General features: G+C 30.8%; 2 protein-coding genes across 2 annotated transcripts; both read right to left on the reverse strand.

Annotated features, from left to right (window-relative positions):
- Positions 1–10171: 10171 nt before the first annotated feature.
- Positions 10172–13013, reverse strand: LOC115702452 (transcription factor MYBS3-like). The gene is made up of 3 exons (XM_030629905.2): positions 12589–13013; positions 10739–10938; positions 10172–10623 (listed from the first exon to the last, which is right to left on the reverse strand). Exons 1-3 carry the CDS (start codon positions 12881–12883, stop codon positions 10324–10326), a joined length of 795 nt encoding a protein of 264 aa, XP_030485765.2. The 5' UTR covers positions 12884–13013; the 3' UTR covers positions 10172–10323.
- Positions 13014–16974: 3961 nt separating this feature from the next.
- LOC115707184 (uncharacterized) lies at positions 16975–23241 on the reverse strand. The gene is made up of 6 exons (XM_030635066.2): positions 22811–23241; positions 22437–22723; positions 21828–21923; positions 21672–21743; positions 21388–21504; positions 16975–18330 (listed from the first exon to the last, which is right to left on the reverse strand). The coding sequence occupies exons 1-6, from the start codon at positions 23130–23132 to the stop codon at positions 17197–17199; spliced, it is 2028 nt and encodes a 675-aa protein (XP_030490926.2). The 5' UTR covers positions 23133–23241; the 3' UTR covers positions 16975–17196.
- Positions 23242–24802: the final 1561 nt, after the last annotated feature.

Raw genomic sequence — 24802 nt, forward strand, 5'->3', positions numbered from 1 at the left:
CAAAAAAGGGTAACTAAGATAAAAATTACAAGGATGGCTTGAAAGGCACAATCGATCAAAAAAATTGCCTAAATCACTTTCCTAATCATGCATAATTTATTATTTCGCCTCAAATAGCAAGCAAGCAAGTTCTAGAATTTATTTCAAACAATTTTCCACATTCCACAATCAGCATACATAAAATAATTCAATTAGTAGCAAATTACCTAATATGATTCCATGCTCAAAATTGAAATTAGTCAAGAATGTAATATCACCAAGCACACGGATTTTTTGAAAATAAGTGAACTTTTCAAATCATGCTATCTACCTACTTTTAAATTGGCTCACATTAAGAAAATTGACTCAAAACAATAAAAACTAAAAACTAAAAATTAAAAGACATAAAACTTAAAAAAAAACTCAAAATAAAAATTAAGTCACTGCTCCCCCCAAACTAAAGTGACACATTGTCCCCAATGTGACATTAAAGAAAAAGGAAAGGAAACTTACCTGGGTGCCACATCAATAAGCGGTTGACGCCCATAATAAGCGTCATGCAAGACAACTTGAAAATTGTTGTTGTACTTGCCTTCAAGCTTGGCAAGCGATGAGTTTGAACCAAAGTCAGCACCAACAACATAAGACTTTGGATGATGTGCTTGGGGAGAAGCCTTTCGTAGCTCGCAGAGGATGTAATATGGTGTTGATGAAATATATAGATTTATTGGTGGTTTATTAGTCAATATCATTGATGAAGTCGAATCAGTGATGCCATGTTCTTCCTCATCCCCCAATGTCACAGTATCTACTCTTTCATCTAACAAACCTTCTTCTTGTTGCTCACTCTCCACGTGGCTATTCATACCCTCACTTGTGATTTCATATTCAATGAGTTCCTCTTCACAAGGATCTTGATCTTCAATTGTAGGCTCATTACCTTCCTTGTATTCAACTAATGGCCCTTCTTCATTGTAGCAATAACTTCCATAACTTTCATTATTGGAGTTATTACATTCTGAATCATGAGCCATTGAATTATCACATAAGGATCTCACCATGTCAGTTAAGCGATTAATCTCTCCTGGAAGTGATTGCATAAGTGCTAGTAGTTGCTCCTCTTTTTCAGATTGTTGGGATGAATTTGGGCAATAAGGTGGGTATTGGTGACTCCAACCCTGAAGTGATGGATCCCAATGCCAGTCGTAATCAAAATCTGCCATATTATTCAATAGATCTATTACGTCATATCCTCTCATTAATAGAGGTGCTCCAGTGACCTCTGCTCCATAATCAACCCAGCTTCTTGTTTCATCGTTAAGTCCATTATAAAATAGCCACGTAAAACACCCACTTGAGAAAGTGGGATAACATCTCTCTCCATACTCTTTAAATCTCCTCCAAGCAGAATAAAATGGCTCATTGTGTTGTTGGGCAAAATCCTCAAGGTATAGCATCTGGATTTACCTTGCAGGTCAAGCTCATCAATAAAACATTAGTAAAATAAAATAAAACTAAATTAGTACTAAAAAGATAAAAATTTGAAATAACAAAATTAATACTAAAACTAAAAAGAAAAAACAAATTAGAACAAAATTTAATTTTTAATAATATTAACTATCACTCCCCGGCAACGGCGCCAAAAACTTGTTGCGATATTTTTGCACACGCAAGTGTACGTATCGTTTAAAGTAGTAGACTCACTAGGAGTGAGGTCGATCCCACAGGGAGTGTAGTTAAGTACGTTAAAATTAAACTTTTACTTCTATTTGGTTAAATAAAAAATAAAGAAAGAATTAAGAATAAGAAACTAGTAAGAAAAAATTATACAAGAAAATTTAAAGTTAATAAAAACTAGGGTGTCGATTTCAATTGTTTCTATTGAATATGGTCTAATATGATTATTTCCCTAATATTAATTCCAATGCAATAGCAGGTTTACTAAGGTAATTTATAGTCTTCTCAGATATTTAAACCTCAATTACATGCAAACTTTCTACTCTCGTGATAAATTTAACATGCAACAGGCATTAAACACAGAAACCCTATAAGCTATCTAAACCATATAGGTACTCTCGTCCTATATCAAAATTCAGTTCTATTCTACTATAGCATATTTGACACTCACTTCTCAGATCTCGCATCAAAATCATAGACAGTTAATTGGTGATCAGGCAATTAAAAGTAATTAAGCACAAATAAAATAGAATACATAGAAATTAGGGGGAAAATTAATCATATTAAAACCATAAACAATGTTAAACAATATCCATCTAACCCTAATTAAAGTGTTTAGCTACACATGTTCATGAGAGCACAATCACACATATTAACTTTAAGAGAAGAGATAAAAATAGATAAGAGAAGAATGCTGAAAACCCTCTGAAGAATGCCTCCAATATTGCAGTTGATCTCTCCACTTTCCATCTGTATTCTCTCTGTTTTTCTCTCTAAAATTGCTTGATGAAATCAACTCCCTTCTTCCCTTTATATAGGCATTGAAGGCCTAAAAATATGGAAAAAAACGCAATATTTAAATTCCCACTCGAATTTAAATTTTTGGGAAACCTCAAACGAGATATTTTTTTTCTGCTGCGTTGACTGATAGTATTTTGGCCATATCTCTCTCAATATTGCTCGGAATCGGACGATTCAAGATGTTCCAGAAAGATAAAAGAGAGATCTAGAACTTTCATGTTTCAACTTTTTCCAAAATCCAATCAGAACACCGTCGAATTCAGGCTTGAAGTTTCGGCTTCCACAATTTTCTCTATTTTAAATATCATGATATTTTTTTTTTATCTTTTTCCCATCTTTTTCTCTGATATTTTTCTAATCTTCTTCTATTTTAAATCTGTAAAAATAAAAGATAACAAGCGTAAAAATGCTCCAAACACGATTAAAACTTAATTAAAAATATACTAAACTTAATCTAAAATTACTACTAAAAATAACCTAACAATGCCACAGATCTGTGGTGTTGTTGATAGCTGAATGACAAGTAAACACAGGGGTTAGAGTGTAACAGTTATCATTGGATCGAAATCCTTGCAAGATACATTCATTGACATCATTCAGAACATAACAATGATCACTATCAAAAGAAACAGTAAACCCTTGATCACAGATTTGACTGATGCTAAGTAAATTAGCCCTCAGTCCTTCAACTAACATCACATTTTTCAGTCTAGGTAACCCTTCAAAATTTAGAGTTCCCATACCAACAACTTTTCCAGATAGGCCATTACCAAAAGTGGCTTCTCCACATTGCATAGGCCGAATGTTAGTCAAAAAATCATTGTCACCTGTCATATGTCTAGAGCAACCACTGTCAAAATACCACATTTGAGATGCAGCAGTTTTATCAGAGAAACCAGCTAGACACTTCTTTTTCACCCATATTTGTTTCAAACCTTTATGTTTCTTTTGAGATTTTTTCAAATTATCAAAATAATTTGTTTTAAACAGATTGTTCAACGTGAAACATTTAGGTCTGATATGTCCTTTTCTACCACAAAAATGACAAATGGGAACAAATCTTTTTACCTGAGATCTTACCCTTTTCGAAAATCCTGGAGATTTTGCAGCATCAGAAGCTGTTCTTGCTGCAACAGGCTGTAAAACTGTTACGGCAGAGTTTGTAGCCTCAAGGTGATTCGTTGGAACACTAGATTTTACAAACTTCGTGACTCCAGAACTTTCCATTCCATTAGAACCAAGGCCTGCGAAACCTCTCTGACCTGCATTCTGAGCTTTTTCAAAAATAGAAGATCCAGGATTAAGCATTTGAACATTTTTCTTAAATTTTTCAAGTTCCTTCTTTAATAGAGAGATTTTTTCATCTTTATCACAAAAATTTGTCTCATATTCTTTTATTTTCAAATTACACATTTCAATCTGATGAGACAATTTTTTATTCAATTTATTCAACTCTCTATTTTCAGAAGCAACCTGAATCCATTTTTCATACATGACTTTGTATGATTCAGCAAGAGATTCTTCACAGATTTTAGACTCATCTGAATCTGATTCCTCTTGTTTGGTGGTATTATTCAGACATACCAATTTAGCTTTCACCTGTGAATCACACAACACATTAGTCATAACAGAGGTTAGGGCAACATTTTCGCAAAGAATATCTTCATCACTTTCGGTTTCATCATCACTCCAAGTGACATTGAAACTTTTCTTATTCTTTTTCAAAGTGTTTGCACACTCAGCTTGAATATGCCCAAAACCTTCACATTCCCTGCACTGAATTCCCTTTTTGTTAGAGACAGATGGTTTAATGAAAGTATTACCTTTTGAACCTTTCGAAATATTCTTTTTATTTCCCATCTTTTTCATATATTTCTGAAAATTCTTAGTTAATAAAGCAATCTCATCATCACATTCACTATCAGAATTTTCATTATCAGCAACTTTCAAAGCAATACTTTTACCTTTATCAGCAATGGATTTGGGTTTGTCCTTTTGTTTAATCTGTTGATTTAACTCAAAAGTACGTAAGGAACCCATCAATTCTTCCACTTTCATAGTGCTAAAATCTTTAGCTTCCTCCATTGCCAGAAGTTTAGTATCAAACCTTTCTGGAAGAACTCTAACAATTTTTCTCACAAGAACAGAATCATCAAGCTTTTCTCCAAGAGCAAAATATTCATTAGCAATGTCAGATAATTTTTCATAGAATTCAGTTAAAGTTTCATTATCAGACATTCTAAGCTCATCAAATTTAGTTTGAAGCATGATAAATCTAGATCTTTTCACATCAGAAGTTCCTTCAAACTGAGTTTGAAGAATCTCCCAAGCTTCCTTAGCAGAAACACAAGATGATATAAGTTTAATGTAACCTTCACCTACACCATTAAAGATAGCATGCAAGGCTTTGCTATTGTAGGCAGATAGTTTATCATCTTCAATAGACCATTCCAGTTCAGATTTTATAGTAGTATTACCTGAAGAATCTGTCTCAACTGGAGGAGACCAACCTGATAGGACCATTCTCCACGCCTTCTCATCTTGAGATTTGATGAAGGCCCTCATTCTAACTTTCCAATAAGGATAGTTAGAGTCATTAAGCAATGGTGGTCTAGAAATAGAACTTCCTTCTGCAAAAAATGACATTCTAACAAAAACGTTATAGGACCACACTAAGAGTTTAGTGTCCCGCTCTGATACCAATTGAAAAACCGTGTTTTTGCAAATGTCAGTTGTATATAAGAAAATATAAAAACTGTAAGCGTTTGCAGCAGCAGAAAGTAATTCTGCTACAGCAAAACTGAACAGGCAGAATATAAAATATTTGCAGAAAAATAAATAACTTGACACAAGAGATTTATACGTGGTATCAGTGTTCTCCCGAACACTCCTAGTCCACGGGGCCACGCCCAGAGAATGAAATCAATTAATAAAGTATCAAAATTACAAAGACAATTGACTTAAACAAGTTTAGACTCCCTCTAAAGAATTGCCGCAATCCTTTGTAATCCACTTTATGAATCTGACTTCTTGAAACACCTTCAAGCCCGAACTCCCTTCGTCTTTGAAGTGTGAGTGCTTACTTCCTCCCGAAGTAAGGCTTCAACAAGTCTTCTCCCGAAGACCAAGTGCTTACTTCCTCCCGAAGTAAGGCTTTATCAAGTCTTCTCCCGAAGACCAATTGCTTACTTCCTCCCGAAGTAAGGCTTTATCAAGTCTTCTCCCGAAGACCAATCTCTTGTTCAGTCAAGTAGTTCTTCACAACCTCTAGGATAGAGTAAGAACAGAAATAGAACAACTAGAACCTAGATGAACAACTAGGCTCTCACAAAACAAAGAAAGACTCTCTTCTCTCAAAAGATAAATGTAGAAAATGAATAATGGAAGAGGTAATTCGAATGGTTGCTCTCTAGGCTCTATTTATAGATCATAGAAACCAAAGAGGCAACCACAAGTTCGAATTAGCAGCTGTACAAAAAATTTCCAAAAGAAACACGATCTGCTACATCAGATTCGGATGCTGACGAAGCAGATCTGCCCAGAAACGGGAAACTTACTAAAATCGGGTCCGATTTTCTTTCAATGCTTGATTCCTGCCAAAAACAGATTAGATATTCTGATTGTATCAAGATACAATCGAAATCAATAAGGAAAAGGCAATAAACAAAGTTTCCCTAAAAAAGACAACTTTCCAAAAGAGAATTCCTTCTCTTTTGAGAAGTTTTCAACAAAGGAAAGTTCAGCTGAAAGTGCAACTTTCCAAACAAGGAAAAGGGCAACTACAATCCGAATTTATAAGGTAAGAAATCGAATATGAATGCACACCAATCTTACCATAAATGGAAAAATTATTTTGTCAACTAACTTGCCAAAAAAGGACTTTACAAACATCATAATTATCATGCACAATTTGGCGACACATAGGCTCACGCACCCAAGCATTCTCAAACCGAAATTTCTTTAAACTAACCAATTTTCTAAATGAATTAAGATTCAACAAAATAGGACAATGATCAGAAGCAAAAATTTCTAAATTTTCTAACCTTGCATCCGGAAAAAGATCATTCCAACCATGCGTGACGAGAGCTCTATCCAAATGGACTTCAATCCATGCCTCCGTACCCCTCCCTTTCTCCCAAGTGAAAGGATAGCCCACCAACTCCATATCAATAAGACTGCAATTTGAAACCACATCTTGAAATCCCTGAATTAACGAGCTTGGATAAGGTCGACTACCTCTCGTGTCACTATGATGAAGGACATTATTCAAATCTCCCATTAAACACCAAGGAAGAATCGATTCCCCAACAAGCTGCCGAATAAGTCTCCAAGAATTCCCACGCAAACTCCTCTGAGGTTCACCATAGAAGCCAGTCGCACGAAACAAAGGGTATTCGTCAAGCTTCAACTCCAAATCAATGTGATTATTACTAAAACTAAGAAGTTTGCCATCATCTTAATTTTTTCACAACATTGCAAGACCCCCACTATGTCCACGGGCCTCAACAACAAAACTTCTATCATAGCCCAATAAAGCTCTAACACAATCAACTTTGTCTTTCTTGCAAATTGTCTCACACAAAAAAAAACTAAATTGGGTCTCTTTTGAAAAACTATTTCTTTAAGGAATTGAACAACTCGGGGGTTCCCAAGCCCACGACAATTCTAACTCAACAAACTCATAACTTTCAGCAAAAATCACACCACTCAAAACTAACGACACCACTCAACAAAAAAAATCACACACCACTCAACAGCAAAAATCACATACCAAACATGTCAAAACGACAAGACAACTTTTAAATAATAAATCAAGGTCTTTTTTTGTTTTTTTTAAAAAAACCAAAACAAAATTGAAATTTTAAAAAGCAAAAACTATAATAATATAAACCCTCAAATGTAATAGAAATAAATATAATATAGCCATCACAAACTAAAACTCAAAGCGAGAAGAACAAGGGTCGTACAATTATATACACACCACTAATCTTTCGTAAATACATTGTGGGAATTAACCACAAACAAATCAGAAACTATTTTGAAGGTCACAAACGTAATCTAAATATTGGGGTTCAAAACGCAACAAACCAAACCAAGACTCTAAATTTAGGTCACCGTGGAGAAAGGGTTTAAGGAAACGAATACAAAAACCCAAAAACACAAACATAAAACATGAAAGCTCGAACGGATCAGTCAACAATGGGAGCAAATCTAGGGTTTCGATGCGCCCCCAAATTCTCAGAATTCGAAATCAAAAAGAATGAAATCGCTAAGAGAGAGAGAGAGAAGCGCAAGTCCAATCATTTTTATTTGTTTAAATTCGAAAATCTTACTCTAAGCCTTCGAAGCAACATTTGTATGTTATATACCAGGCTGAAATTTAAAAGGGAGCCAACTCGTGTAAATAATATAAAAAATTATTTATTTTTAATTTTTTTCATTAATTTTTACGTATAATTTTTAAAAAAAAAAAAATTGAGGGCATGGCATTGGCTCTTGATTTTGTCATTGCCACTGAGTAGTATAGTGGTTGGGACTCTATGCATAAGTTCCTCACTCTGAGTTCGAATCTCATGGTAACACTTTGATCCTGTTTTAGAAGGAGCACTTATTTGAAAGTAACAAGTGATAGTGTTTGCCCTAATGGATAGTCCATAGATTCCTTGCGTGGGAGGACTTCAATCGGAAACCAAGTAAAGGATAAGGAATATGTATAAGGGGATCATGTGGCGGAGATCCTTTCCTCACTTTTTCGGTCATTTTGACAATTTTGGGGACTACGTGTCAGTTATAAGGGTCTTATATCTTAGTCTACCTTAATTGGATCATCGGTAATCACTTCAAAAGCGCTCATCACACAGATATTACTGCCTCTAGTAAGGATCAAGTCTTTCTTTATCCCTTTTAAGAGGAGATAGAGTGAATTTCGAACCCTTGATCTAAGTAAAAAAAATATCAATAAAATTAATACCATACAACACGTAATTATATTATTTTAATATTATAAAAATGTAACAAAACAATACATGTGTTGGTGACGTGTACATTGATGTAGTACATGAAAACTTTGATTTTTTGTTTGTGGAAATTAAATAATTAAGAAGACATTCTCCGGTTGTTCAAATGTCACTATTTTTATTTTTTCATAGAACAAAAGTTTAAATGTGTATTTGAAAAACTGACAAATGTTATTACTATATGGTTTTTTGTCATGTAGTGCACTCTACAAAATGCCCCCATGGATTCTTATAAATAACCAACTCAATCAATCATCATATAAAATTGTGAATTTTTCTCAAAATATATTATTATTTCTTTTTCACTTCAAAGTTTTACATTACATATCATATATCACCTAATTAAAAAAAATCACATTACTAATATGTAAAAAATTAATAAGTATGTAAGATACATAAATTACTTCTTCTTATTATCAATTAATTTTAAAATGAAACTTCATGCATATTACGATATTATATTAGTTATTAATATAGAAAAATTTTATAATAGAAAAAAGATGGGCAAATATATCCCTATCTATTTTGGTATTTGAAATAAATTTTTAATTAATTTTTTTTATGATCATGTACGTTATAATTATTTAAGACATCTTGTAAAATTGTAAGAAATTCAAAAAAATTTGACACTTCGAAAATAGAATTTAAACAGTGTATTGTACACGTTACTATTTTATTTTATATGCTTGTGAAATAAAATATTTGAACTTTCTATATTGTAAATTATATCGAATTTATTAAAAGTTCATAAAATTTTTTAAATAACTATAACGTACATAAATATAAATTAAAAAATTAAACTCAAAAATTTTTCTAAATGCCGAAATAAATAGATATTACATTAGTATATCTATATACCAAAATAATTAGATAGTACATTACTACATTACTTTTAAAAAGGACATTGTAGAAACAACTATTAATATATTATACTTCTATTGAAATTGAAAGTACTAATTCGAAAAAAATCTATTCTATTGGAAGTATTAGAACCATATAATATAAATAAAGTAGAAAATATGAAAACAAAAAATATATAGGCACGTGCAATAATATAATAGGGTGTTTGTCAAAGAAAATTTATAACATTTTGTCCTATATATCTCTGATTTTTAATTATGTTTCTGACAATTAATTAAAGGAAAATTCGAAATAAAAAATTGCCGACAATATATTCTTTTTTTTTTATTCTGATAAAAACAATATATTCATTCAATGAATCTTTTTTTTAAAAAAAAAAATACCTTCATTCATAGAAATAGTTAGACCTCTGAATCGTTACAACAAATATTCATAAAAATAGTAATAATATCAATACACCTATAGTGGTTGTGGGTAAAAACCCATTTAGCCATGTTCAATGAATCGATGACAATAAAATACCCCCCAACATCTCAATCTCAAATAAATCTATTGTCTTTTTTTTTTCTAAATTAATTGAAAATAATAACCATAAAAATTGAGACTAAAACAATCTAATTAAGTTCATTAAATATTTAAACATATTTTACATGTAAATTAATATAAAATAAACTAGAATTGTAATTATTGATCTTTTTTCTTGACAAATAAATAGTCTCATTAATAAAACAATTTTAGGATAATGAAAAAAGCAAATCATAAAAATTAAAAAGCACTATAAATATAGTTATAATATCACTAACAAGGATAAACCTAAATAGAGTAACAATAATGTCTATAAGCTAATAAAAGAAAGAGTATAACATTGAAAACTATAACTACATGATTTCAAATTTATAATAATTAAATTAAATTGCATAATTTAGCCAAACAAACATATGACTCAAATAAACAAAATATAATACATCTAATTATTACTAATAACATATTAATAAAATAGAAGATTTTGAGGACTTGTTTTAGTAATAGTGTTTGATGTGTTTGGTGCTCCAAGTTTGAGCTCTAATTCAGAAGTTGGAGATGAGTGATGATGTTTATGAGAAGTTGGAGATGAGTGATGATGTTTATAATCATCATCATGATCATATTTATATTCATTATTCATATATATTGGCCTCTCTAAATGATTGATTTTTAAAACATCATCAAAATAGGTACTTTTAGTATAATTACTAGTTTTTTCATCAAATTTTTCACCGCGCTTATAAAATATTTTGTCTCCTCCCATCTGCATAAAAAAATATTACCCGTTATTATATATTATGAAAATAAAGTATTTATAACTATTAAAATCTCTTCCATGTATTATATAATTAAAAAACATAATTAATATATGTACGTACATCTAAAAGACTGGAACGACGACGATTAATTTTATAAATATTGGTGTGTCGATTAAAAAATTTTTGAGCATGACTAGCGACTTGGGTAGAAGTTCTTGTGTGAACAAAGTTGGTAGAAATGCCTCTCCAATCTCCCTTTCCAAGCTTTTCTAGCCCTATTAAGAACCTCTTGTGCTCTTCCACAGTCCATGCCATGCCTCCTATAATATCATTTATATATAATTATTTTTACCAAATTAATAATTATTATATAATATTAAGTATATATGGTATTTAATTTGCCAATAAAAAATAGTGGAGTGGTAGTAAACGTGCAGATTTTAGAAGAAAGAAATATATACAATAAGCAATTAAGCATGAATTGAGAAAAAAAAAAAAAAAAAAAAAAAAAAAAAAAGAAGAATTTTTGTGTAGCTAAAAAGGAAGTACTAATAAAGAGAATAAATCAAAATTGATTAGTTGGAAAAGCTAATGATTAAGGGTCAGTTTGGCACAGTTGTGCTGTGGGAAAAAGTAGCAGTAGTTGTGCTGTGAGAAAAAGCAGCTGTAGCAAAACTGTAGAAAAAAACTGAGCTGAGTGTTTGGTAAATTATAAATTTTAAAGTAATGTGAATTGTTAAGATCTATTATAATGATTATGATAATGTTATAATTTAGTTTATTGTAATCACAAATATGTAAAATCTTATTTTATATAATATTTTATTTTTTTTATACGTTTTTAATTTTTTTTCAAATATAAATTTATATGAATTTGATAAAAAATAATTTATAGTATTTGTTTATTATGTTTTATCAAATATAAAAAATAAAAAAATTAGAAACACAAGTATATAAGAAAAATTCTAAGTTGATATTGCTTGTTAATATTAAAAAAAATAAGAGATTTAATAATTATTATTTTATTATAATTAGTTTATTTAATTTTTTTAATGTGTAATAAATAAGTAAATATGATTTTAGTACAAAAAAAAATTATTATAGTCTTTTAATCAAAATAATTTTTTCTAAAAGTTGGGTTGGAGCAGCTTTAGCTTTTAGCTGTAGCTTCTCCAAAAATTCTTCAAAAAGTTGTTTTTTGACTGTTTGCCAAACACATTTTTTTTCGTAGCTTTTTCAAAAAGCAGCTTTTAGCTTTTCCAAAAGAGGAAATTACACTCTATACTCTTTTTATATTATCCTCTTTTATTTTTACCCTCTTTTCTAAAGTTTATCATTTTTATCTTTTTTTTTTAAAAAACATAGTACAAATTTTGCCCCTGTCACTTCAAGATACTCTCCATGTGACTCTCTTATGTCAGGGTATTTTGGGTACAATACATATAAAAAGAGGTATGTTTCAATTAAATATAAAATTAGAGGTAAATTTGATTAATTGATTAATAAAAGTAGTATTTTTCAACATACCCCTTTCCAAAAGTTATGCCAAACGGGCCCTAAATAAATTGTACTAAAGCATCCGGAATAGATTTTGGAGCATATATGTATTAAACATTCTAATAATAATTAGAAGACAATATTAAAATTAATTCTCAAAGAAAATTAGTTCTTCATTTCTTTAATTCTATTTTTATCTACCTATTATATTTCTTTTTTTTTTAAAAAAAAAAAAAAAAAAAAGAAACGTTTATTCATAAAATAATAAGAACATTAGACCTCATGATCCTTATAACAAATATTCGTGAAAATAATAACAACATCAAGGGACCCATAAAAGTTTTGAGTATTATAGTATCAAAATTATAGACTAAAGAAAATTAGTTCTCTTTTCTTACATATAATTATACTTGTTTCTCTTATGATAAATATATAATATTAAATTTATAGAATAAAAGTTGAATTAAACTAACCTTTCTTGGAATTGATCTTTGTTTGATAACTACCATTATTATTATGAGAAAACTTCTTCTTCTCTGTAAAATGATCCATAACATAAGTAGTACTAGAGAATGAAGAAGACGACGAAGACGACGATGATGATGACATAAACTCCATAGAAGAATTAGAATTAGAAGAAGAAGAATATAATTGGACTCCAAAGAGCCTAATAAGGGCATGATGATGAGTAGTAGTAGTTTTACAAGTCCTTGAATTATGACCTGTTTTCCCACAATGTGAACATTTTCTAACTATTCTTCTCATCATATCATTAAAACAAAGTAACCCTTTATTTCTTTCTTTTTTGGTACCCCCAAACAAGGCCTTATATAATACACAAAAACAACACTCTCAATATGAATAAACCACACTCTATCTATAATAATGAGTAGTAGTAATATAATATTCTATGTGGAGAAGCTATATATATAGCTTCAGCTTCAGCTTCTTAGCTAGAGAGAGGTATATAATATAATATAAAAATGTGAGCAAACATAAATAATATAATATTAGGATTTAAAGTGAGGGAAGGTAATTTTTTTTAAAAGTAAGGGCAAAAGTAAGATTAATATTATCTTGGTGGGATTTAAAATTTTAACATTTATCATATATATGCATTATTATATTTATAAATATTATATTTTATTACAAATATATGTCATAATTAATTAAAATGTATATACATTTTTTTTCGATTTTTTTTCAAAGGGTAACTACCCCTCGATTTTATGTAGGTCTGTCTCTAATTATATGTATGAAATACTTTTCAATGGGTATTACCTATTAATAGGTATTAAACAAATTTAAATATAAATATTAATTTTAAAAATATTAAACCATTAAATTTTAGTCCGATAACGAATAATAAAAAAAAAATTACTTTCTATACTTAATTTAGTTACTTAATTAAAAAAATATCAAAAAATACATCTTTTTACACTATATCAAAAATATATTTATATGAAAAATATTTAAGTCAAAATAAACTCTTTTAACACTTTTTTTGTCGAAAAACTTTTTTTTATATTATTTTTTTCAGCTGATGAACCAATCTCAGCCCATATAATATAAAAATGAGAAAATTTTCTAATTAAATAGAAAAATTAATCATAAAAACTCAAATTTTTCTAATGTTATCTATTCATGGGTAATACCTATTAAAAGTGCACCTATATATATATGCATTTAAATATTCATCAGTATTAATGTTAGATACTAATCTCATTCTTTTTATAGATGGTTTGGTGGTGGAATGATAATATGAGTTTGGAATTTTCATTTCATATACTAAAATTTAATTTATTGTCTAATTTCTTGGGCATCTATTTTGTTGTGTGCTTTCAAGATATACAGATGATAGTTTTAATGGATGAAAGAAAATTCTCTTCTTTTTCTAAGAAGAAAATATATATAGACGAAAACGTGATGTTATTTTTATTAAATACTAGATTGATCATAATTTAAATAAAAATAATTGGTTGAAAAAATTCACTTATAATTAGTTAAAATGGTAAGAGACACAATAAAGTGTCAAATACTATAAAAATATAACATAATATTATTGGTATAATTTAATATAGAGTCTTTCAATTTTAATTTAATAAATAATATAAAAATTCGATAATCACTTCTGATATACTAATAACGAGTATCTTAAAGCGTTTAATAACAATACTCATTAATTAATTAATATAAAAAAAATGTTAGATGACAGAGGTGATTGGGTTGGATTTTACATTATAGCCAACTCAACTCTCTCATAATCCATCTATCATTGTCACTCTCCATAATTACTTCCTCTTTTAAAAAAACAAATAAAAAAGGAGTTGAAAAAAATAAAAAAGAAGTGCTTCTTAAAATTATAAAAGATTATCACAAAAAATTGTTATCCTACATATTTTTATTTTATAGTTAATATAATAAATTATTAATTTAAAAATATTTTTTTTAAAAGTAATTTAAGCATAAATATTTAAATTTAATTCTCAGTTATAAATAAATACATAAGTTTAATTTTTGGCGGTAATAATACTTAAATTATATTTTTACAACTCTATAAGTACATGACCATTAAATATTAAATCATTATCCACGTGTTATTTTTTATTACTACATTTAAACTATTTTTAAAAAAATAAAAATTTAATAACTTGGATCAATCAAAGATTATCATATGACAATTTACTTAATAATTTAACAGTCAAATATACCGAAGTCTAAGAATTATAACTTATGTATTATTACTGCTCAAAAATAAACTTAAGTATTATAATTAAGAATTAAACTTAAGTATGTATATTGCAAATTACTCATTTTTTTTTTTTTATACTTTTTAATATTTCTCTATAACAATGGCCATACACATAAATATAGTGTGTTTTAGTATGTGGGGGACCTCTTTCTCTCTTCTTTATTATGGATACATGTTCATGCAGATACAATTACTATATGCATGTGATGTCCTTATATATAAATATATTACGAATCTTTAAAAAAAAAATTGAAATTTCAATTAAAATTATTAAAAAAAAAATTGATTGATATATTGGTTGGAAAAAGAATTGTTATTTTTATATGCAAAATCAAAAGTGAACTTCGACATTAATTAATCATTGAATCCATACCCTTTTGTTTTCAAATTTAATTAAGATTATTTTGTAGATTAGATAGCTAGCTAAATTGCTCCCCTTGGTTCTTATTAAAAAAACATATATAATTACAATTATATATTTACATATTATGTGAAGGACAATTTCCAACCATATTAAAAATAAGATTATGGAAAGCAAACTAAACCCACTTCTTTTTTCTTTTGTTTGAAAATGAGGTAATTGGGAAGTTATCTATAATCAAGTACAATAAAATAGTTTAGTTTTAAAAACGTGATTTTATAACATTATCATAAAATTAATTGAATAATGCACAATATGCCAAGTGTCATGAAAATACATTATTTCAAGTATACTAGTCAACACCCACTAAATCAAATTCTAAATCATAATTTCATCTTTGGTTAAATAATTGATTAGGGTTGTTATCAACCAAAGTAAACTAATAATTCCCACTTATTGTAATTATATTAAAATTACCACATACAATCCACATTATATTAAAATTTGATTGATATATACATATAGTTAGTGGGATGTCCATTTCATACAAATTAATGCCCACTTTAATTTTTAACCATTCATTCACCAATTGAATATGCAAAATAAAAATAACTCAATGCAAATTTATATCAATTAATATTAAGAATTTTTTCTACCACATATTGAAATTTTTAATTTGTTTTCTTTTTTATTGTAAGACGGAGTTTTTTTTCAAAATACTGTGTATTTTTTATATTGTGTATTGTGTTAAGTTTTACTGTTATTCACGGTTATTTTTTAGTTGTTTTAATTGTTCTGTTTTCTTATTTTATGATTGTTTTATTAAAAAATAATATTTTTGTAAAAAAAATTCTGTGTAGCAGTAAAATGGTAAACTTTGACCTAAAATTCAGTGTTTTTTTTTTTTTTTGTAAAAACCCCTTAATATTAAGCATACATCAAAATTATTTATAAAAAAAAAAAAAAAAAAAAATCAGAATGGCATGTTCTTTGCCCTATTTGTAGGAGTGTTTTTATTTGTGTATGACGTGTTTTGTTGACCTATTTGTACGAGTGGTTTTTTCAGTATGGCTTGCTTTTTGCCCTATTTGTAGGAGTGTTTTTGTTTTTGACACGTAGAGAAATTATAATTGTTTACATTGTAGTAACAGAATAATTTATTTTCTAGAATAGTTTCTAATATGACTTCTTAGAGAAGGGCCTGAGAAATTAGCAATAAAAAGTTTTTTCTAAAAATAATGCAAAAGATTAAGTAAAAATTATTAAGTGTAAATCCTTAAAATAGACTTATACAACCGATATAGTAAGATCAATACAAAATACAAATATTCCATTTCCATGTAACTAAAACTCTCTTTTTATTATCGTATACTTAATCAAGTGACAGAAATGGGCAAAAAATAAATCTTAGAATAAGTTTGTAGAGAAGAAAATCGATTCAACAATGCAAACATCAAACATTTTACAGGTTCAAAGTTTTGTACCCATTAATTGTGCATTACTATTACTTATAAGTTTAAATTTATATCTATTATAGAAAAGATAATGAATATTTAGAATAGAAGCAATACACAATTATTTGGAATGAATCCTAAAACGATAAATGGTATTGGTTTGTGTTGTAGAATAATTGTGTCATTTCACACAAAAATTATTAATTTGAAAAGTCATAATAACATGCAAAAGAAAACAATTAGAACAAAATATTGATCAAGATCCAATCACAGAAATCCAGAGAGAGTAGAGTTTTTAACCCACAAAATTAAATTTAACAAATTAAAAAAAAAAACATTTAACCAAAAATATAAGGAACTTTGTAGCAATACACTAAAAAGTCACTAATTTATCATAACACTATAGACCCCTACTACCAACCTAAGTTTAGTTAAAAATTACAGCAATAGAGTGGACAGACCAAACGATCAAAACAACCAAAAACACATAAACATCCAAATTCTCACCGATGCACTAACTCTGAGGAGACGTTTTCGCAACACCGCTCTGTTGGGAACTCTGTGAAGCTGCCGGTGCACCACTTCCGTCAGAAGCGTAAGCCGGCGGTTGTGAATAGCCACTGCCATATGAGGCATTATTATATGGTGGAACCTGTCCATAACCTGCTTGAGGCGCTGCACCGTAAGGTGGACCATACCCTCCTGGCTGAGAAGCTGCTGCTGCAGCAGCACCGTAGCTAGATGGGGGGCCACGCTGGGAGCTTGAATCTGGTTGAGCGTAACCGCTTGGTGGCTGGGAATGAGGATAGCTGGGCTGCTGAGATGCTTGACTGTACCCTGCAGCACCTGGTGCGGTGGGTGACTGAGTTGCTTGACCGTAAACTGGGGCATTTGAAGGTGGCTTTGCTTGAGGTGCTCCATAACCAGAGCCATAGCCAGGCTGAGGAGCACCAGGTTGAGCCCCGTAACCAGCTTGTGAAGTTGGTGGGACTCCATAACCTGGCTGAGTAGCTCCTTGGGGTGGATAGCTTCCTGGGCTTGGGCTAGGCTGCTGTTGACTAGCATTGTATCCTTGTTGACCAGCTGAAGATTGGCCAGGAGCTTGGGTTGAATCCCCTTGGGATCCGTACGAGGCAGCATGTGCTTCTGTCGAATTGCTCGCACCATAGCCAGCAGCAGAATAGCCTTGCTGATCGTATGAAGGCTGCTGACCATATCCAGATTGAGGTGCATGATATCCACCGTAACCATCTTGAGAATAACCTTGTCCTTGCTGATAGCCAGAAGCTGGAGGCTGGCCATAATTGTAGCCAGAATTATCGGCTGGAGCAGCAGAGCCACCTTGTGTTGCTTGTTGTTGGCCATAGTAATCATAACTACCTCCTTGAGCAGCTTGCTGAGATTGCGGTGCACCTGATTGGTCCCAATTGGATTGGTAGCCACCAGATGCTTGCTGAGGGTAGCCAGGATAAGAAGTCTGTGGCATATTATATTGTGACTGACCAGAATAGGCACCAGGTTGCCCGTAGCCATAACCGGGTTGTTGCATTGGAGGAGCACCCCCTGGTGGGGCCCAGCTTGAAGGTGGTCGAGCTTGATAACCTTGCTGGGAATATCCTCCAGACAATGAAGAATTTCTAGCACGATTCTGCAAGAAAATTGTTTCACAATAACGAAGGCGAACATTACATGATGCCAGAACATGGAGGCATATATAATAATATAAACAGAGCCCAAAACACTATAGCATATAAAACATATACAAAACAAGGGGGAAATAATACACATGAAGAGGCAAATATATATCCATACAGTGATCAATCGATACCATTTACTGTATTAGAAGGGTATAAACGCCTACATACCGTACTGGTTCTTGAATTAAAGGAGTTACTCCGCAGAAGCCCACCCTCTCCTTACTTGAAGTGAATGGGTAGAAAAAAAGACGAGGCTATAGAAAGCTTTTACATTGATAAAGAAATAATGTTGCCATGAAGCAACGAGTTCATATTCAAGTGCATAGCATTGATTATCTTAAGATGATATCTTATGAGTTTAAATTAATATTTACGAGAGGAGAATAAGGTGTATGCATCCTAGATTTTCATTATGTCTAGGATTAGAAGAAATATGTCATACGATTAATTAATACTTCACTCAGTAGAGGCTAAGAAATTAGTGTTATAGTCATAACTACATTTTAGGAAGCATCCAAGAAACACATTTAGAGCATAAAAATAGTTGGTGGCATATACACAAGGAATAACATGACATACATACATACAAGATATTCGTATATATGCACATATTAAGAGAGCATCACAAAGATTAAGCAAGACCAAACTGATTAAGTTAAATTTGCATTCTCTGACACAACCAAACAGAATAAGCCTATCCAACAATGCCACTATAAAAATTTCAGCTGAAGGGAAAAAAAAAAAAACTGTTTCAAATGAAAAGAAACAAGACACCAGCATGAAAATTACAACAAAATCAAGTAGTAAAAGTATAAAAACAAAACATAAACATTTGTACTGTATTTGTAGATGAAAAATCATCAAGAACCATAAACAAGAGTAAAGAAATACTGATAAAAATGCAATGGATAGCTTCATAGCTAACTATAATGAAGTAGAGTAAAAAGAATGAATGGATAGCTTCATAGCTAACTATATTGAAGTTAAAGTAAAAATAATGAATGGATAGCTTCATCGCTAACTATGATGCAATAGATGGCAAGTCCATATAAGATATAAAAATAACTAAGAGGGCAAAACATCCTATAGAAAACAGTAAGAAAAGAAAAATAAATGTATTGAGAATAAATAAATTAAAATACTGGTAAGAATGCATGTATAGCTTCATAGATGACAGACAATGTGATAGACTAACAATAGATATAACATACCATGACTAAGAGTGAGTGAAAATCCTAGTTAAAATACTAAGATTAGAAACAAATGTATGTGCTTCAATAGACAAAGCACAGGGCAAAAGGCTCAAACTGTAATAACAGAATAAAGAGTAAAAACTTCTCAGAATATTTGATAGAACTATAATAACTAATCAGTAGTCACCATTGTTAACCTTGAATTCCCAAAGAACCTTGAAGCTTCCCTCGACAATATCATTACTAAATACCAGAAATGGATTTAGAACCATACCAGAGTGATGCTGAGGGAACACCAACAGAAAGAATTCCATGTTGGTGTCACCAATGGTCCAATAAAAACTAACCCTACAATAGTTCCCAAAAAGAATATCAGTCACATGATATGATACAAACATATAAATATTGGATGGTTGAACAAGCTATAATCCCAACGATCAACTGCTTATACCAAGAATATTGTAATATGGACTCATATATACAGGTGAAATTTAGGAATGTTCTGAACCGCCTTAGCTATGAAATCTAAAAGAGAAAGACAAACCTGACTAGCAAACTCAACCTAACATATGGCTTAGAGAAAACTCAATTATAATAGCAATCACTCTGCAATATATCTTTACACAGTATAAACTATATTGAAGTCAACCTCAAATTTCTCATAGCCACATTCCCTATCTGCATGAGCCATCTACCAGGAGAACTGACAGATGTAGAGTTCAATATAGATGGCACGTCAAAGGACCCTGCAGCTTGATAGTCTGTATATATAGTGTTATAGCATAATCTAAAAAATACCAATTATACCCAATTGGACACCAATGGATACAAGTTACCATGCTAACAAGTTCCTAACTAGCCATCCTTTGTCTGCTAAATAGGATCAGCAGTAAAAGAAAATTCCAAATATCACCAGACTAATTAAAGGAAGAAAAATCATTATAATGGATCTATCCAATCCTCATAAAATAGGTAAAATTCATCTGTCGATATTAGTGCCAATAACAAAAGTAAATTTAAAGAATGCTCGACCATTTGTGTCTAATGAGCTTAGTACCATCTAAAGATAGTTAAGCTGAATTAAGAAGAATATGAAAAAAATGGCAGATAAGCCTTCTTCAAACGAAGAAATATGTTTCATTAAAAATAAATACAAATAAATAGTTAATTAAAATTCAAGAATAAAAATAAAGACTAAATTTAAAAGAAAACCTTGATGAAAAAATGCTGAATAATGTGAGAAGAATATGATATAGTTAAAAAAAATTGACAGGGGCCCACATATAGAGGATATATATATATAATACATAATAATAAGTAAGCCATATACACAACTAAAACAAATACTTTACTTAAAAGAAAACCCTCAAGTCCTGCAACAACAAAAGAACAAGCAATAGCAGTGCAAAATCTTGATAAGACATGAAAATCCATACAACAGCGCATAATGTAGAAACATGTAAAGCTTTTGAAGCACACATCATATGACTTGAGACTATGGAGATAATAAATATAATTGTTTACTTAAACTGACAAGTATTATACAGACAATAATAGCGAACAATCCATTTCAATACATAGTAAAAAAAACAACATGTGGTTAGATAATTGTAATTATTAGAGCCAAAATATAAAATGAGCCTTAAGACAAGCTTAATCATTGATAAGGCAAAGCAATATATAAATATTAAAAGCAGTAAAACATGCAAATCCAGTAGCTTTATTACCATAGAAAAAACTAAACAAGTAATGCACTACATATAGCAAGAAGTTACTTGGCACATGGTCCACAACAGACATATATATCAAACATACCTCACTGATAACTTCATTAACCAACACTTTAGCACTTTCAATTTGTTCACTGGTCCCATCTATCTGCAATGTCCTTTCATTTGATGTATCACCAGGGGGAAGATGCAAAGGAATCACCTAAACAGACACAATCATACAAGTTTTATTACAGATCTATACTAGCAGAAAAACAAATATACAGACTTCATGTAAAATTAAAAAGCAGTGAGTTTCTGGTTGTCAACGTCATTAGCCATAACTGAAAGCAGAAAAGAAAAATGATGCATTATGAAAAATAAGGATACCTGAATACGAGCTCCAGTCCGAGCTTGCATATTTTTTATTGTTTCTCCTCCTTTACCAATAATAAGACCAACCTGAAATTGCTCTCATGTCAACAGGCCATTTCAAAGAATAAAAATGTAGCAGGCCAAAATTGATAAAGAAGTTTGACATAATACCTTATTATTAGGAATTTTCATTGTAAATTGATCAGATCCGGATTGACTACCTGCCCTCCGAGTAACCATGCCCTGACCTCCTGAACCTGATTCAGCCTGATAAAAATACAGTAGAACAAAAGTTACAGCAGAACAAAAGTTGCAACATAGAAGTCATAACAGGTTAACCGATTTCAATATTCTGTAGTAAACAACACAAAAAATAGAGACTTTGTGTATGCATAGTAAGTAAAAGTAATGTTAAGCAAGTCATGATGCATGTTCAAGCTTTATAATGATAATCCAACTTGTTGAGCCTACTACGATTTTGCCACAACAATAAGAACTTTACGAATAGCTAACAAAATTCAGATACCCATCAATGAAAAAAATGATAAGCATTTCAAAATAGAGCTTTTGTATGAACAGTAAGTAATGGTATTGTTTTTTTTTATGAAGGTAAGTAATGGTATTGTTAAGTATGTCATGATGCATCTTCAAGCTTTATAATAATAATCCAACTTGTTGAGCCTAACTGGGGTTTTGTTATAAAAACATGAACTAAAAAATTCAGACAACCCCATCAAAAAAATGCAAAACTAAGATTTCATCAATAACAGAAGACAATACCCCAGCAAGAACATCTGTTATCAACTGTTCAGCCTTTGAAATTTGTTCCGGAGTACCCATAAGCTCCACCATCCTAGTCGAAGAATTCAGGTCCGCATCCATATCCCTAGTAACTTGAATCTTGGCTCCAGACTGAAGCTGAAGATACTTTATAGTCTCACCACCTTTACCTATAATTACACCAACCCTACCATTTGGAATCTCAATCTTCTTACTCGAACCCTGAAATCCATACGAAACTGGTATCGAAGACTGCGAAGACAAAGAACCTTGTTGTCCCTTATAATCTGCATATAACTCACACAAAATCACAACTTGGCCAATCTAAAAAACAAAAACAAAAACAACAACAAAAACAAAGAAAGAAGACGAACCACTTGGAGAATCAAAGCCACTGCCGCCATTCTCAACCCTAGGGCGCTTAGTATCGAGAGGAGAAGCCCCAGCACCAGCACCAGCACCAGCACTAGCGTTATTGAACAAGCGAGCAGCGATCTCCTGCGCTCGTTGCTTGGCTAGCTGGATCTCATCGACCGGTGGAGGAACGTTGTTGTAGGAGTCGGGAGAGGAAGAAGTGATTGGGGCAGAGAATCCAGTGGGTCGACGAGGCGGTGGTGGAGTGGTTTGTTCTTCGTATTTGCGTTTGTTATTGGTGACAGAGTCTGGACCAGAAGAGTACTGAGCTTCGTCGGCCATTGTTGTATATTTTGGATAAATTGGAAACCCTAGCACAGGGCGCAGAGACAAAGGAGAGAGAGAGAGGCTTTTCTTCGCTACTCTTTGGGACTCGCCTTTTATATGATGCTGATTTGATATTCTTCGCTGTATGTATTTTTATACGTATTTGTGTAATTTTATGTAAACGTCCCTATTGTTTGTCGTATTTTGCTTTTAGGTGGTCTAATATTATTTTGTTTCGTTTAACTACTTATTGTTTTCTATAGCTTAATGGTTATTACCTTTTTAAAATACAATTATTATTATTTTTAATGCAAAAAGACATCCAAATTTTTTGATAAGTTAAATGGGACCTAATTTTACAAAGAAAACCTTATATTTATATAACTTCTTATAAAAGTAATATAATTTGGATTGTGGTAAGAATTAGTCATAAACATGAGTTTTAGTAGTAAAGTGATTACACGCTGGCTTTAGGTATAGACATACTAGGGTTAGAGCTCACTCATTTTAGGAGCGTAAATAAAAAAAAACTGTTAAAAATACTATTTATCTTTATAGTAAGAGCTAAAAAAAAAAAAAAAAAATCCTATAATCCATTTCAACTGAAGGCCTATCATGAGTGCTTACTACCATGGGTTAGAATTTGGGTGCTTTCTCGAATTGCTTGTGTTTAGTCTTTGCAGTTAATAATCATGGCATTCATTTCAATGAATTTAATATTATACTAAATGATATTGCTCATATTTAGAAGTCTTTTGCTAGTATTTTTTTTATTCTAAAAATTTCATTACTCGTTCTTTAGCTAAGCGTGCTCTTAGTTTAGATGAATCACTTGTTTGGTGGTCAGGCTTTCTTTAGAATTTAATTATTTAGAGCATGTTTGTTATTATTTTCTGTTTTTTATTTTCAAAAAATTGTTTTTAGAAATGAGAACAAAAAATAGTTTTTGAAGTTTTTAAAAACAAGTCATGTTTGGTTAGTGTTTTTCAAAAACAATATTGACTAAAAGTAAATTGGTTTTTAAAACAGATAACAACATTTTGTTGTTTTCAAAATTCTTGTTTTTTGTAACTTTGTTTTCTGAAAACTGTTTTCAAAAAACAAGGCCAAACAAGCCAAATTGTTTTCAAAAAATAATTTTCTATTTTCAAAAACAAAAAACAATTTTTTAGTTATGATGTCAAACATACACTTAAATTTTAAAGTTCTTTTATAATTGACTGTTTTTTTGGCTTTATGCCTCGTAATAGAATTAATTCATTTTGAAAAAAATGTGAGGACAATAAGTGTCAGTCTATCTTGAGCATTCATACACCAGTGCCCATCGTATGTAACTCACCTCAGAGGGTCATGACAAACATTCGTGAGCGGGAGTTTAAGTTTTCATGGATTCTCCTAGAGAGAAGAGTCACACCAGATATATGAAAGGCCAATCCACACCATAGTGCCATATAAAGAAATTATTAATGATTATCTTTGATCTTCATGATGAGCACATCCAAACCAAGTCACCCAAATTAGAGGATATGAAAAACTATGTATCAAAATTCATCTTCTTAACAAATTATATTTTGTTAGCTCATAACAACGGTTAAACCTTAGACAACGCAACCGATCGATTAACACCCCTACCCGCTCAACATTACATTTGGCTTTGTTGAACATCCTTGTTATTACACACAACA

Source organism: Cannabis sativa, chromosome X, assembly GCF_029168945.1.
Source record: "Cannabis sativa cultivar Pink pepper isolate KNU-18-1 chromosome X, ASM2916894v1, whole genome shotgun sequence".
NCBI lineage: Eukaryota > Viridiplantae > Streptophyta > Magnoliopsida > Rosales > Cannabaceae > Cannabis > Cannabis sativa.